Below are 15,767 nucleotides of genomic sequence, written 5' to 3' on the forward strand. Positions count from 1 at the left end.
CCATGGTCCTGAAACCGCGGCCCCGGTCCCGGTCTTGCCCTGCCCCAGCTTTGTGGACTCCTCGGGCACGGACCGTGGTCCCTGAGAGAGAGAGATGCACCGGCCAGTGAGAACTGGGAAGACCTGAGGCTCCTGCATCACTGAGGTGTGTGAGGCATTTAAAACCTGGTGACGGGACGGCGAGATTCCCGAGAGGACCGGAGCTGTGTCCCTGTAGTTGCGTGTGCCTGTGGCAGGGCCCAGGCAGCCCAGATGTAAGCATTCAGTAGTGAGGAAAGTGGTGATGCTGTTTGTATTCCTTTGAAGGAACCAGGGCACAGGCTTCATTTAAAACCACGTCTTATTGGCACCTTTCACTTCCAGCCTCCTCAGCATGTCGGTTTGCATCTTGGTGCAGACGCAGCCCTGCCCAAGCATTGCGTTCAGGTCCCCTATTTATCCTTATCCCCATTCGTAAGAATATGTTTGCTACTCTCCATACTTTCTACCCTGGACAAAAGCATGGCTCTCCAGAGCTCCTTGGATCTAACAGACCCCACTGAAGTCAGTAAAGCCTATCTCACTGGACTTTGCATCTCTTTCTTATGGTTTACGTAAGGTGAGCACAAACCTACAGACCAACATATACATGCATGTGCTTGGGATTAGCAAACCCAGCCTCCAGGTAGTTCTGTGGATTGCTTTTTTACAAGGAGGGCAAGCTCCTTAAGATTTTTAAAATATCTGAGAGCTAACTGGAAGCAAATGTCAAAAAATACTCAATAGGTGAGGGAGTGGTTGCTTGTGAGCTGCTGAGAACACAGCATGGTTAAAACACGGCTCTTTGCCTTTCTGCCTTCCAAAACCAGTCCACTGCTTTCTGAACCCCCACATGCATGCTTTTTCCGGATCACAGGCTCGTTGTGAGTGGCATCTCTCCGACACAGCCGTTCACACATAACTCCACAGCTAAGCCATCTTCAGGAACTCATCATCATGAATCTGGCTTTCTCTGGCCCTGACAGACACAGTCCTGCCCTGTCATTTCTACACCAGGGTTTCCCCGACTGCCGCTTTCACCACCTCATTCCAGCTCTCGCATCCCTCCCCTGCCACCCTCTTCTTCCTCACCTTAAGCCCAGGCATCCAAGCCTGTGCAGGCAGCTCGTTGTCACTTTTAAGCCCCGTAACAGCCACAGCTGCATGTCTGGGAGTCAGCTTTTACCTTTGGTCAGCCCATAGTGACAGCCTTCATCATTCTCTTGCTGCATCCTCAAGCAAGCACCTCCTGCCTTCCCCAGGCTGTCCCCTCACCATAAGACATTCTTCAAAGCCACTTAGTTGTCTTCCTTTAGATCTGTACTTGAAAAAGTTCTTGGTTTTTTCACATGTACCTACAAACTTGGGAAGAGTTGTGCCATAGAGTTACAAAGACCCCAGCTCATTCAGTACTATCTACTTACTCATACTACCTGTCTACCTGGGCCCATCTCTTCTTCCTACCGTATACATAGACTGTAAAATCTTTGGGGAAGACATAAACATTGTGCTGTGATGTTTAAATCACATCTGTTCAAAGCCTCTGTGGCAGAACAGGTTGTCTTAGCACAACATAGAAATATAATGTTTCTCCTTGGCAAACATGTTTTTCTTATGTTCCTCCTGAATATTTGGGTGACAGTTCAGATCACTGCTCTCGAGTCTTCCCTGCAGCTCGGAAACGTGGTTGACACGTGATGCAGCATGTTGTAATAGCTCATGTCAGCTGCAGAAGTTCAGCGGGTCACGGGGACTTACTAAGCCAACGCTGCCAGGAGACTCACGAGTGATGTGGTTAAGCAGAAAGTTAAGTAAGTGCTGGACTGCATTTTGTGGTTGCCAGCCAGGTGCAGGAGGGTTTGTGTTTATGTTAATCATAGTGCAGTTATTTAAAAATAGAGGTTTAATTCACTGCCTGGCCCTTCAGAATCCAAAAGCTCTCCCAATCTTCTTAGATTCATTTGGACTGCAGAGTCCTCAGCAAAGATCCAGCTTGAACTAGGTTCTTCTCTTCAACATGGACAGAAGGCCAGGCTTTTTACGGAGGTGCACGGAAGGAAGACAAGAGCCAGTGGTCATAAATTGAATGAGAGGAGGTTCTTTCTGATTCAGTATATAAAGAGAAGATAAAAAAAAACCACCTTATGATAATAATAAAGCCTTGGGGCAGGTTGCCCAGAGAGGAGGTGGTCCTTGGAGAGTTTTCAAGACTCGACTGAACAAAGTCCTGAGCAACCCATCTGAACTCAGTGTTGTTCCCACTTTGGAGACCTCTCATGGTCCCTTCCAACCTGAGTGATACTATAATTTAAAAAATTTTAGGTGGTTGGCTAAGAAAGAGATTGGAGGAAGTCATGATCATCTTCAAGCATCTAAAGGAGAAAAAACAATATTCCACCCTTCTAGAATAGAAATAGGCTTAAACTGCTGCAAGAAAGACTTAGATTAAACATGAGGATGATCTTTCTAATGCTAAGGATAGCAAAATCCTGGGATGGGCTGGTTGGGGAAGGGAAGAGACCTGCAACCGCTGAGGTCTTTAAGACCTCCTCGGGAAAACTGTTAGGAATGGCATAAGTATATTTGACTGCCCTTTGTACAGGGAGGGGACTAGCTGCTTCAATGGGGTCTGTTAAGATCCATTTTTCACCAGATCTGATGTATGCCACACACACTTTCATATTCACCTATGTAAATAATGGGTCTTATTTGAGTTATTCTGCATCAAAGCTTTCTCATTATACTGATAGCGAATCTCCAGATAAAACCTTTCTTTTTCTTAGCAACATGTAAATCATTTCCAACATGAATTAACATAATTGGAGGAAAAAAACTGATTGGCAGTTTTCACTTTTAAAAATTATCTAAGTGGAGCTCTCTGCCTTCTATTAATCTTTACTAAACTGAGTTTTGGAGAAAGTAAAACCATGGCAAAGTCTTTATACGTAAGCGTCCTTGGTTTTGTTTGCATAAGCAGCCCTCTTCTGCCAAGCCTGTGTAGTGTACCGAACACCACCTTCACAGACAAAGCAATTCTTCTTCCCAAGGCTGATCAGCGGTGACTGAATTTTAAATACGCTACGTAAAACAGGGCATCAGGTTCTGAACTGTTTGATGGTTTTGTGGTGAGGTATTTTCCCTGATGACTACTTAATGCCTTTTAAACATTAAACCCTTTCTCCCCCAAATCCTCATTTATCTAAAGAGAAACCAAATGAAAGAAAATACTGTCATTTATGGAGCTACCGTTATGCCTGAGATACCTTCACCGATATCTTGTCAATAGGAAAATACTTTGGTGGCAGCATCCAAGCACAGTGGTAATGACAGCTCTGCTAGAAGGTCAGATTTATCTACTGAGAGTTGCAAGTCCCGTTCAGGATTTCAGAGGTTAGAGCTGGAGTCTGCATCATTCAATGGAAAACCATATGAACTTGGGACATAGCTAGAAAAGTCATTTTTATGGATAGGCTTGAGGTCTAATTTCATCATCCAGTCCAGGAGACTCCAGCACAACCTGGACAATTAATTTAAATCTCAAATTTCTCCTATTTAACTTTTCTTATTAACACACATTTCTTGTGTGGAGCCACAATTCATCCTCAGCTCAAGCCTTGATCGTGCTCTCTGTTGATAGCAGGGCAAGAGAACCAGAATGTAAGTAGTTTTATAAGTAATACGAATGTACAATATGACTGCATGCCTTTCTTTCAAAAAAGTAGAACTCTTACAGTAAGGGTTCACCCCTAAAACATTTCTGTAAATATTTTAAAGGACCAGACCAAATCAAGTCTTAAAAAACACAAACAAACAAAACCAACAACAAACGAAAAACAACCAAAAAAACCCCCAAAAGCATTATGGCAGCTCAGGATATAGCATATAGTCAACACTGAGCAAAGTGAAACCTGATCTCAGTAGGATTTCTTTATCATTAAAGATTAAGATGAAGCCCTTATTCTTTTATTACTTATTGAGCAATTCAGCCTTGTGCAAACCTGTTATATCAAAAATATGGTTGAGCCAAGGAAAGCCAGTTACAACGTGGTTTCCCTTTGAACCATTGACAGCACAGACCTACCTGGACTTCGTCTTGGATATACGCGAGACCTTTATCAGGTCCAGAAAATATACCACAGCTAAATCCTGTTCCTGCTCCTCATTGCAGGTGTGGTACAAGCGGGTCAGAGGACAAGAGCGTTGCAACTGGAGCTCCTCTTTCACTTGTGTTAGTAAAATGGCCAGTACTTGAAAGATTAAAGTAGCATTAAAATGGAAAGAGAGAAATGAGGAGTAAAAATAATCACCCCTCCTCCCTGTGTAATTTAAAGAGCATTAAGCAATACTTTCAGTATTTTCTGCAGAGTTTTTAATTCTCTCTTGCCAAGAAAATACGTGAATGTTTGCAAGTCTGCAGTGGTGATGGGGGAATAAAATTATTGCCTGCACCGAGATTCAAAAATGCTCAGCATGATTGAAGAATAGTAAACTGGATGGTTAAAATATTCTCGGGCTGCAACTATTATAGATCCTGTTACAGTAATAATTAGGACAGTAAATAAAGAGAAACCGTCAGGTTGAATTATTTATTTTTTTAGGAAAAGAACAATTTCTGAAGATTTAGCTCTTACGTGAAATCCTTATTGCAACTGTTTGGTTATTGGTAGGAAAGTGGGATGCTTCTATCTTAGATGAGATGCACAAAGACTGTCCCAGCAAGATCGTTCAGCACTGCTTTACCACCTGGATTATTTTACATTTGTTGGTCTTCAGAAAAAAAGAATTATCCAAGGAGCAAGACAGATTTTAATCCCAGATACTGTATTTTTGGTGCTGTTGATGGTATATCACACTCCCACTCTCCAATCTTTCATATGACTTCGGATCCCTTATTTCAGCTATGTTTTCTCTGGTTCTACTTTCTGTGTTTTTAAACTGAGGGTTTTTTATGGAGGGTAGTGGATAAAGCTTTCTGATAAATGTAGCAAGGACCTGAACAGCTTTATAGCACAGGCCTTTTATGAGTTACTATGTTTGAAGTAATTTGTGTTTCCAATTCAGAATAAAACTATTTGTTTCCTATTAGTTATTTCAATTTTTAAATTCTTTTTAAAGGGGATCAGCAATAGCAAGAATCATTGGCAAAAATGTCCAGAAGTCCAACAGATTTGATCCTACTGTCAAGATGTGGGTATTTGAAGAGATCATAAATGGAAGAAAACTCTCAGAAATAATCAACCAGGAACATGAAAATGTTAAATATCTGCCTGGATACAAGATACCCAAAAATGTGGTAAGCTGGGGGGAAAATAATATATATAAAAAAAAATCACTGAAATATTTTTATTTTTTTATAAGGGAGGCACCATCTGGCAAAATTAAAACTAGGAAGTAATTCACTGCTTCATTCTGGTTTGCCACCTAACTCACTCCCATATTGACATATAACTGACTGGAATTTAATTCACTTCTGTGACTTCTGCTTGTCTCCTATGTCACACACAACTTCAAACATCCAACTGTGTCGGGTGCTGGTAACGCACCATCCTCCTCTGGCAGAAATCAGCATAACTCTAGAAATGGCAGGCAGAGATCTGTCTACACAGAGCTCTGATATTTCAAATGCACGGCATCTTTGGGGAAAAAAAAGGGAAAAGCTACTGCTCTCCCTTCTTCTAAAAAAGAAATCAACAGCAGAGCTAACAGCTGTGGCTTACAAGGAGAATAATAATGAGCTATCGCCTCGTGGGTGATTTCAGGATAGCAACACACTACTAGAATTAATAATGCTGTAAATTCTGCCAAAAATATAAGGTATTTAATTTTCATGAACATATGAAATACCAAGTTATGCATCTCTACTTAAATTAATCGGCTCAAATAATTTGCTGATACTGAAGCAAGCAAGGTGAGGGTTTTTGCCTGTTCAAGCTTTAGCCAAATGCCACTGTTTTGTGAATTAAAGAAAGCAGTGTCGCGTTTCTTGAAGAGTTGCAGTTGTAAAAGGAAGTTAAGATGCTGCACGTGGTGGGTCTCCTTGCTTGGAGAGTGATTATATTTAGTACTCCATTTAGTGCTGCGACTGCTTATTTGCACTCCCGTGGTTTGAACTTGGCATGCAGTTCTCCTGGGTTCCAATTGACTTGTCACTCCTATTTTACTACCCTCTGGTAGATCATCACTTGAGATCAGCCTCGTCCTGTCCATAGCAAAGTCTGAGGCTTTACCAGCAGAAATCAGCTGGTTGCAGAAAAGCCTGGAGGGACCCTCACACCTTCATCTCAGACTAAGAGGAAAAACAAAACAAAACAAAACAAAACAAAAACCTAATTTTTTTGCTTGCGTTGCTCTGATATTTTGGAGAGACAGGAGTACTGCCTGTACGGTGCTGCCAGCCTCTGCCCCACTCCTGCTTTGCGGTTTTCCCGGAGAAGCAGCCTTGCTGGCAGCAGTTCATGTTCTCCCACCAGGAATCCTGCTTGCTGCAAGGTGGTGGGCTCCAAGGCTGCGGCCGAGGGCAATGTTTGCTGTGATTGTAAACTGTTTGTGATAGCAGGCTCAAATTCACCTGCCGTTGCCTCTATAGCCTGGCTTGAATCGTTGTTCTGAGCAACACCAGCGTTGGAGGAAGATATAGCTTGCTAATTATTAAGCATGTTGGGTACATATTTTTAACCATTTGTCAAGTTACTATATATTTAAAACAAACAACTGATCCCACCCCAAATACTATAATAATCTCTGCCTTTTAATATAGTTTATTCCTGAATAGCTCTCAGCTGGTGACCTGTGGAAACTCAAGACTGCCAGAAGAGGCTCTGTCTTGCCACCCTGCTTAATTCTCATGCTCCCTGGTGCTACCACTCATTCCAACAGAACCCTATGGGGTTGCTCAGTATCTTCAGGAGCCACCTGAAGAAGCTGAACCAGCAAAGGGGCTTCCCAGAATGGTGCAAGTTTAGAAAGTATGTTGTCTTCCCCAGATTATCCACACAGGGCTGGGATGGGAGGCAAGTTAAAAGCAAAATTATGAAAAATGCAGACCTAGAATATTTAGGCTGCTTTGGATATTTCAGAAGAGCTAGCAGCTACATCACACTACCAGTTAAAATTAAGGACATTTGCAATGTGTCTGCAATAGCTTTGGCACATTGGTATCTTGCAAGGTGTGAGGATTCCTACCTGGGGCTCATTTTGGTTGTCACTCTTGTCCCAGGTGGCTGTACCAGATGTGGTCGAAGCAACAAACGGGGCAGATATTTTAGTGTTTGTTCTGCCACATCAATTCATTGGACGAATCTGTGAGCAGATCGCAGGCCAGATAAAACCCGGGACATTCGGGATTTCACTGATCAAGGTAAGTTGTCTTCTCCACCAGACTCAATCTGTACGGAGTAAATAAATATTGTCAACTTAAGGGTAGGTGCTCCAGTCCTCAGCTGCATGCTCTGCATAAACACCAGCATTTCTTTCTGCAAGAGTTAAAACTTACCCAGCCTCTGCCAGCCCTTCTGCTGCTCACGTGGCCACGGAGATGAAAGAATGGGGCAACCCAGCTGGGCTAAGAGTAACCGTCTTTGCCAGCTGTCTTTAGCCTGGATCGGTTCCCACTTGGACCAGCACTGAGATGAAAATGGGCAGAGAGGGCTACATAAGCTGGTGCTGCTGCCAGGACAAATGCTCATCAGACTACAGCCTCAATTAACTCTTAACTGGAAAGAGTCAAAGTGCCTCTTCCAAGTACATGCTAAAGCTGTTCTTGGCAGCATTAAAATGGCACAATGACACTAATGATTTTGCAGAACTGAAGCAATTTCAATCTGGCATGAACTGAGGAATCTCTTTTTAAGGTTAGAGGTACCAGATTATCATAATCTTAAAAGGAATTAATATTTTCAGAGAATCTCAAACTAAAAGCCAAAGGCAAAGCATAAGAATATAGTCTACCACTTCTTCTTTTGAAGAAGTTTTCAGTTTTCAGACTGCAATACCAGCTCTTCCCCCTCACTTCCCGGCCCCCACATAGAAATTATCTCACAAGCAGCAGTACACAGAGGAGGGGAGGGTGGGAGAGGAAGGAAATTCCTGCAAATTTACTTCTTTCTTTCACTTAAAAAGTACCCAAGACAGCTCAGTATACTCTTTAATACCAGTAAAGCACTCCAATTAATACTTAGATCTTGCAAAAAAGCCGCTGCTTGTAGGCTTAATTTAAAAGTCTGGTTCTGTACTACAGGAATTTAACACAAAGGAAAAATGCAGCATCAAAGAAAGCCTCCGGACAGCAGCACTGGATGTGAGGCTTCTTGCAGCGCTACCTCAGCTGTCACTACTTTCTCCCTGAACGTGCCTTGAATTTGCGGTTAGCAAAGTACAAACCGAAACCATTTGTATTAATGGCTATTGCTAGTGAATATAAGACCCAAATCCTTCCAATTAACACCAGAGAGCTGCAGGCGATAGGACACCTGCTTTTCTGATGCTCTGCTCTGTCATCTTCCTATTCTAATAACTCAGCTTTGACTATCGTCTTCTATTCAGGGGATCGATGAGGGTCCTGATGGCCTGAAGCTCATATCTGACGTCATTCGAGAGAAACTGAAAATAGAAATCAGCGTGCTTATGGGGGCCAACATAGCCAAAGAAGTGGCTGATGAGAAGTTCTGTGAAACCACCATTGGTAACTATTGCAAAGAGCAAATTAGAACCGCTAGCTTTGGTTTAATGTCACCTGTGGCTAGGCAACAAGACAACCTCTGGAGGAAACAGGGGGATGCGATGGATCCCAGGTGGTTCCCGAGTGGTGCAGTGCCCGCTGCGCTCGTTCCAGGGCGCAGCGTGATTTCCAGGGAGATTGGTGCTGGCAGGATCAGATCCAAATTGACAGTGGGTTTCAGTGCTGAGAGCTAATGGCATCCATTAAAAAAACTACAGCTTAATCCCATTCCTGTAGGGGCTGGCGACAGCCACATTTTAGTTTGTACAGCTCAACGCTGAGTGCATCAGCGTTGATACACTATACAGTCTAGATACAGAAGTGTAATCAGAAGCTCATATGTCCTCATGCTCCCTGAGGTGTATTTCTCCATTTTCAAATTTCTTGGTTTGAAAAAACAAACAAACAAACAAACAAAAAACAACCCCCCAAAAGCCCCAAACACAAAGAATAATAATTTAAAAAAGCCAGTAACATTCTGTTCCTCACTGTCACTCAGACTGCTTGCCAAGATGTAGCCTCAGATCCTCCCAGAACTGGGTCTGACCTGACTTGGAAAGTTCATCCAGTAGTTTTTAAAACTCATTAATTTTTAAAGTCAGCAGAAATTCAAGTTACATCCTTCCATAGCTAGGGAAGACGGAAAAATAAATTGCTGTTGCAGTACTGTTCCTTTGCCTTGCAAATGTTACAGTAACAGTGAAAATTGCACCAGCTGGGCATTTGTGGCTGGCAGAGCAACTAAGTGTAAATAGGACTAGACACAATAAGGAAAGTTGAGCAATATTTATTTTCTTGGGGGGAGTTAAACTTCTGCTGGCCCAGTTTTAAGCCGTGCTGTGATGCTGACTGTGCAGAGAGGTTTGCCCCTTGCTTTTGCCCTCTTGGAAGGCCACGCAGCCCAGAAACAGCCACCTCGGAGAGACTGCGTATCCCAACAGCAATTATTGCAAAGGACAAGAAGCAAATCCAAAGTTTCTCATGAGAATAAATGTGGGGACAAAAATCCCACAGCTACCAGTGTGCTATTGCCCAAGCTCTTTAATACTTAAAAACACCAAGTGCCCAGAACCCCTCCAGGAACAACAGCTGGAAAACACTACAGCTGCTCACTGCTGAGCTCTCCCTGAACAAAACCAAGCTGCTTTGTATGAAAATGAAATGAAACTGCATTCAAAAGACTGCCCAGCTGGCCAAGGACCTTCTAGATAGAGACAAACCTCATCCCCTTTACAGTGGAGGGCTCCCTACCCTTCCTCTCAAGACCTAGGGCGAGCACTGTAGTGACATGGTAATGACCTGGGTAGGATTGGTAACAAAAATGTTCCAGCAGTGCCAACCTTCATCATCTGTGGATCCCCCTGTAATTGGGAACTAATTGGGCATTAATCATTTGCACCCCATAATAATACTTAGCAATTACACCAGTTTCCATTTTCAAAACAGCAATTATACCGTTGTGCTGTACAAAGCATTTGTAAACATTATCTTTTGCAGGGTTTGTGGTTATACAAGCTTTCTTGGGCACAAAGCTGCATTAGGGGCTATCTACTTTTAAGCTCTTTAAAGTGTTATTAAGCGATGCTTGGTCAATGCCCTGGCACTTGCACATATTTAACACTGGCTTCCAGCAGCAGGAACTGCTGTCAAACAAATCTTTTTGTTTAGCAACACCCAATTAGGTTTTGTGGTCTTATTAAAGTGGTCCCTGGGCCCTTATTTCAGGTTTCAGTTAATTGTGTGTACTCTGAAACATTGTGAAAATGCTCTAACTTTCATCCTTCCTTCCCACAGGCTGCAAAAATGAAAACCAAGGGGAGATCTTTAAAGAATTAATGCAGACTCCCAATTTCAGGATTACTGTGGTGCTTGACTCTGATACAGTGGAGATTTGTGGAGCCTTAAAAGTGAGTGGTTTCAAACCAAAATGGTTTTATTAGGGCCAAATCCTACCCTCACCTGAGTCTTCTGTAAGCCACAGGGTCTAATATGGTGAGTGAGCACAGACAAGATGTTCGTGTGCCAATTTTCCAATCTGTTAAAAGGGCAAATTTACTTAAAAACATAACTGCTGGCAAAGTATTTCAAAATAGTTGTATTTTTATAATGCCGTCTATGCGGCATTCAGCAATGCCCACATCGAGATCCCAGCCCAGAGCAACACCCAAATGACCAAGTTTCCAATGAGAAAGCACTAGAGTGAGATTCGGAGATTGCTTTTAAATGTGCTGAAAGTGACTCCAGCCTGTGATCCTTTTTACTTTTTTATACATTCAATCATTTGTATTTCAATAATTCACCTTTCCTTGGGGGAGGGAGGATCACTGGCTAGGAAAGAAGTGGTCCTGTTCAACCTTACACACAAAAAGAAAAGTTTCTTCACATACAAAACCAAGTAACCCTAGATTTTGCTTTCGGCCATAGGCTGGAACTGGGGGCAGGCACAGAGGGGAGAGAGATTGTTTCTGCTTTGTGGGAAATCTTTCTCTTCTTAAAATCATTGCTTTGGCACTGCCTTTGCTAACAAAAGAAAAAAAAATCTGCACTGGGGTGCATGCATTTCTGGAGCAAACACTTCAACAGCAGTACTCGGTGACATAGTACTCAAATACAGTGAACTACATTTATTTAGGGACTTATTTAAGGGCTGGGAATTGGGGGGTGAGAAGGGAGGTGTGCAGGACAACGCTGGGGAGTTGTGAAGATGTTTGGTATCCCGAGAGATTTGTTTAGAGCTGTAGAAAAGGGCAATTCTACCGTTTTTTGAGGGAAAACCAAAATTTGATCTACTGCAGTATCAGTACACAGAACCCATGTCTGTTTAAATTGGAGACCCACAGAGGAAACCTGGACAGACATGGCTCTGTGTGGGATATTTTAAATAGTTAAAACAGAAAGGTCAGCGAATCCCAGTTGGGAACTAGCAGAAAAACAAAACATTAATTGCATACACACTACGTGACTGCAATATTACTATATTAAACAAGCTGCTTTGATTTTTGCCCATGGGAATAACAGAGGATACTTTATAATAATCTTCTAGAAGCCCAGCTACTTTTGTTCAACAGTAATGAGCTGTCTGCCTTCTTCATAGCATAAACTCATGGCCATTGGAAATTGAACTTGTCTCTGGTGAACGGGGTGAAGACAGATTTGTAGGATTTTCTTAAAGCTCAGTGCACACTGAGGAAGCGCACGTCTTGCCTGACCTTTTCCTTTCCTCCTCTATATTTCGCACTAAACCGTTTTTAGAACATCGTAGCAGTGGGAGCTGGATTCTGCGATGGACTGGATTTTGGCGATAATACAAAGGCTGCAGTTATACGCTTGGGCCTTATGGAAATGGTGGCCTTTGCCAAGATGTTCTGCAAGGGACCGGTATCAATAGCCACTTTTCTGGAAAGCTGTGGGGTCGCTGATCTAATCACTACCTGCTACGGGGGACGCAACAGGAAAGTAGCAGAAGCCTTTGCTCGCACAGGAAAAGTAAGGAGGATTTTGAAATATTTTACACTAACACATGAAGAAATCCTTCTGTGTTTTACAAAGGCATCATTAGCTGTTTACCTTCTTGATAACTGCTGGTATCGCAGCAGTGTCCCCTCTGATCCAAGTAATCAGTCTCTTCTCTTCTAGTCCATTGAGGAACTGGAAAATGAGATGCTGAACGGACAAAAGCTGCAAGGTCCTCAGACCTCAGCTGAAGTCTACAAGATTCTGAAACAGAAAAATATACTCGATAAGTAAGTGCTTTGATTTAAAAAAACAACTAAATCAACAACAAATTATGAGGGATTCATAACCTCCTCAACGGTGCTTGTGTTTAATTATCGTGTTAATTTCTGCAACAACTGCCTTCTATATCTTGGGCCACGGTTAGAGCTCAGCTTAGCCTGACTCCTCATTGCCATTGTCAGTACAATGGGATGAAGGCTAAACAGGGTTAGAAGAAACAAGCCACGGACATATAGGAAACAAAAGAAATAATAATCCAAAGGAGGTACCTTGACATCCCTGTCCCCCTAAACAAGATTGAAGGCCATGCACAGAGTCAGCCTGCAAACATGATCTAGGAGTCAAAGGGTTTCTTGTTCTGAGTACATCACCGCTATAGCTTGCAGCAATACTGCTCTCAGTGCAAACGTTAACTAGGTTATCTCAGTATAAAATTCAGGAGCATAGTCCTAATAAAATTTTTTTTATATGCATTGAATAGGTAATATGTGCTGATATCAATGCTTTAGTGCCACAAATAATGCTGAGATAAAAAGTGCTTCTAATTGTTTGGGATGAAGTAAGATTATTTATAATTTGAAACCTTTGTCTCAGCTTACACAACAGAAAAGCTAAATTTCTCTCCATCCCAGTCCCTCTCATACATTAGCAGTACTGAGAGGTCAAATAAGCACTGAATAGGTAATATGTGCTGATATCAATGCTTTAGTGCCACAAATAATGCTGAGATAAAAAGTGCTTCTAATTGTTTGGGATGAAGTAAGATTATTTATAATTTGAAACCTTTGTCTCAGCTTACACAACAGAAAAGCTAAATTTCTCTCCATCCCAGTCCCTCTCATACATTAGCAGTACTGAGAGGTCAAACATTGCTAAATGAACGCCTAAAAAATAAAACCAATACATTATTAGAATTATAACAGATACAGAAGATTCATGTGGCATTATCTTTCAAAAATGAGAGAGAAAAGAAAAGCTCATTTTGACAGGACATGAGCTTTAAATCAAAACTGGATCTAGTAAGTATCCCAGAATTGAACTTAATTACACACTTGCCTCCAAGTCATCCAGTGGACCCATTTTTTACCACATAATGACTAAGACAGCTTGCAAAAGGGAAAGAACCCTTTAAGCCAGGAGAAGAAAATCATTAAGACATTTTTCATTCAATTTAGTTTTTTAGATATTAGTAGTGAATGCAAATAATATATGCATTTTGTACAGAAGAGGAAAAAGAGGATAGGCAATTCAAGATTTTTTGTAAATAAAAAATACTGGATAGGAGTTTTGTCTCCAAAACAGTTCTTTTCTGCTGTCACCCCAAGAATTGCCCCTAAAATTATATTGTAAAGAGAGAGAAAAATTTTCCACTTTCCTTTTAATATTAAAAAAAAAAAAATTTCCCCATTATAAACGGAATTGAAATGTTTATATAAACATTAAAAACTATTTTCATTGCTACGCACTACTTCTAGGTTTCCATTATTTACAACCATCTACAAGATCTGCTACGAGGGTCAGTCGATCCAGGATTTCATCATGTGCCTGCAGAACCACCCAGAGCACATTTAGAGATCCCCTCTCCTCACCTGGTTGCATTCTCATCTTCCAAGGACTTCTGTTCACTCCACGGCAAATAAAGTAGAGAAACAGGCTGTGTGACAACCCTTGCTGTAAAAGCAACAAAGAATGTATTTCAGTATCTTCATCCTTGGGGTAAAAAATCTGCCTTTAATTTCATCGTTACACCCAAGGAACAGGAAATGAATGTAAAATTTAACAGTATTTGATTTGAGTTAGTAACGTGGGCATTTCCCTAGAATTACTTTCTTGTTGATTGAAAACTGTTCCCCTTGTAATTTCTGTAACAAGAGTTCAATCTAGCTCACGTGAACCTCAACATTTTGCCTACTAATATTACTTACAGAAAAGCACAAGGTGCAGAAAAATTGAAGAACTTGTCCAAACAGAAAAATTATAGTAAAAAAAAAAAAAAAGTCTGACAGCAAGAAGATGCAATCACATGGACAAATGTTGGGTTTCCATAATTCCCCTCAAATGCAAATAACATTTTGTATTTTGTGACATTTTAGCCCTTCCTTGATTTTGTTTCCACGTGTAAGCCTCTTTGGAAAAATAGGTATTGTTACTGTGCTCAGACACACATGAATGTTCAGCAGATGAATAAATAGAACAGTTTAAGGTGTAGGGGGAAGGAGAAAGAGGGGGTTTGGGAGGGGGGTTGTGGCGTTTGTTTCAGTCAGGACACTAGGAGTCCTCTGTAGTAGTCTGACCTTCGTTAAACTTACTGTATTCTGTTGAAATACAGGGGGAAAAAATGTGGAATCACCAACCACGTCTATGTTAGCGTCAGGATTTCTCAGCAAGTCATAGTCGTTAATTGGTACTAGCCCAGAGGGGAGAACTGGAGGTCTCTTCCAACCATAATGATTCTATGTATGTACGGCTCAGCTTGCAGCTTGTGCAATGCTGTTATTTTGAGGACGTAACCAGTAACAGTGAAAAACCCTCTGTGATACTTGACTGTTTATACATGCATGAAAATTACTGCTATAGACGCACAGAAATCCTGTCAAATTGCATTTGAAACCAGGCTCCTTTTTAACTCCACGGGGAAACACCACTGGACTGACACCAGTGCAGCTCCCTGCGTCGTTCCAGGCTGCGGACCAAAGCCTGGGTCTTCCTGTAGCTTAAGCAACGCATCTTACACTCCAGAAGAGAGATTTCTCTCTCTACTTCTGAATTTTAAACACAAACTGGTTCATATACCAAGTTTTTTTATTTTACTACCAATGGCATTAATTTTAGAAACACGTATGTTTTTAAGACTTACAGTTGTACGTGGGTAACTTTGCATACCTGATGTTTTTCAGAGTTAAAGCCATCTATGAAATGAACAGTGGCACATTTTTATAAGCTTTAATATCCTTTTGAAAGACTCCTATTTTGAGATAAGGCAAACAAAAAGGAAGAGTAACCTGCTTATGCTTTGCTTTATCCGATTTTCCAAAATAGCATAGAGGAAGGCAAGTGGGGTTTTTTTAATCTATGTATTCGCTGACATATTGCTTGGAGGGGGGGAAAGCTGATTATAAAATCGTCTCCACTCTGCATTTTAGAGGAATGTTATATCTTCCACATTTATCAGAGTAATATATATATCAGTAAATGTACTGTAATGATAAATGTATTGTAAAAATCTCAAGTCTTGCAGCTAGCAAAGCTAGCTGGGGTACCAGAAGCCGTGACTGCAGCCTCTCTGATCCCTGCTGAA

At 41.5% G+C, this 15,767-nt stretch overlaps 1 protein-coding gene across 1 annotated transcript; it reads left to right on the plus strand.

The window, feature by feature from the left end:
• The first annotated feature begins 39 nt into the window (after positions 1 to 39).
• LOC104169026 (glycerol-3-phosphate dehydrogenase [NAD(+)], cytoplasmic-like) lies at positions 40 to 14,041 on the plus strand. Its single transcript, XM_009709831.1, has 8 exons — positions 40 to 77; positions 5,134 to 5,311; positions 7,235 to 7,375; positions 8,560 to 8,698; positions 10,529 to 10,641; positions 11,987 to 12,220; positions 12,371 to 12,477; positions 13,945 to 14,041. The coding sequence occupies exons 2-8, from the start codon at positions 5,204 to 5,206 to the stop codon at positions 14,039 to 14,041; spliced, it is 939 nt and encodes a 312-aa protein (XP_009708133.1). The 5' UTR covers positions 40 to 77; positions 5,134 to 5,203.
• Positions 14,042 to 15,767: the final 1,726 nt, after the last annotated feature.

Source organism: Cariama cristata, unplaced genomic scaffold (assembly GCF_000690535.1).
Source record: "Cariama cristata isolate BGI_N322 unplaced genomic scaffold, ASM69053v1 scaffold11291, whole genome shotgun sequence".
NCBI classification, from domain to species: domain Eukaryota; kingdom Metazoa; phylum Chordata; class Aves; order Cariamiformes; family Cariamidae; genus Cariama; species Cariama cristata.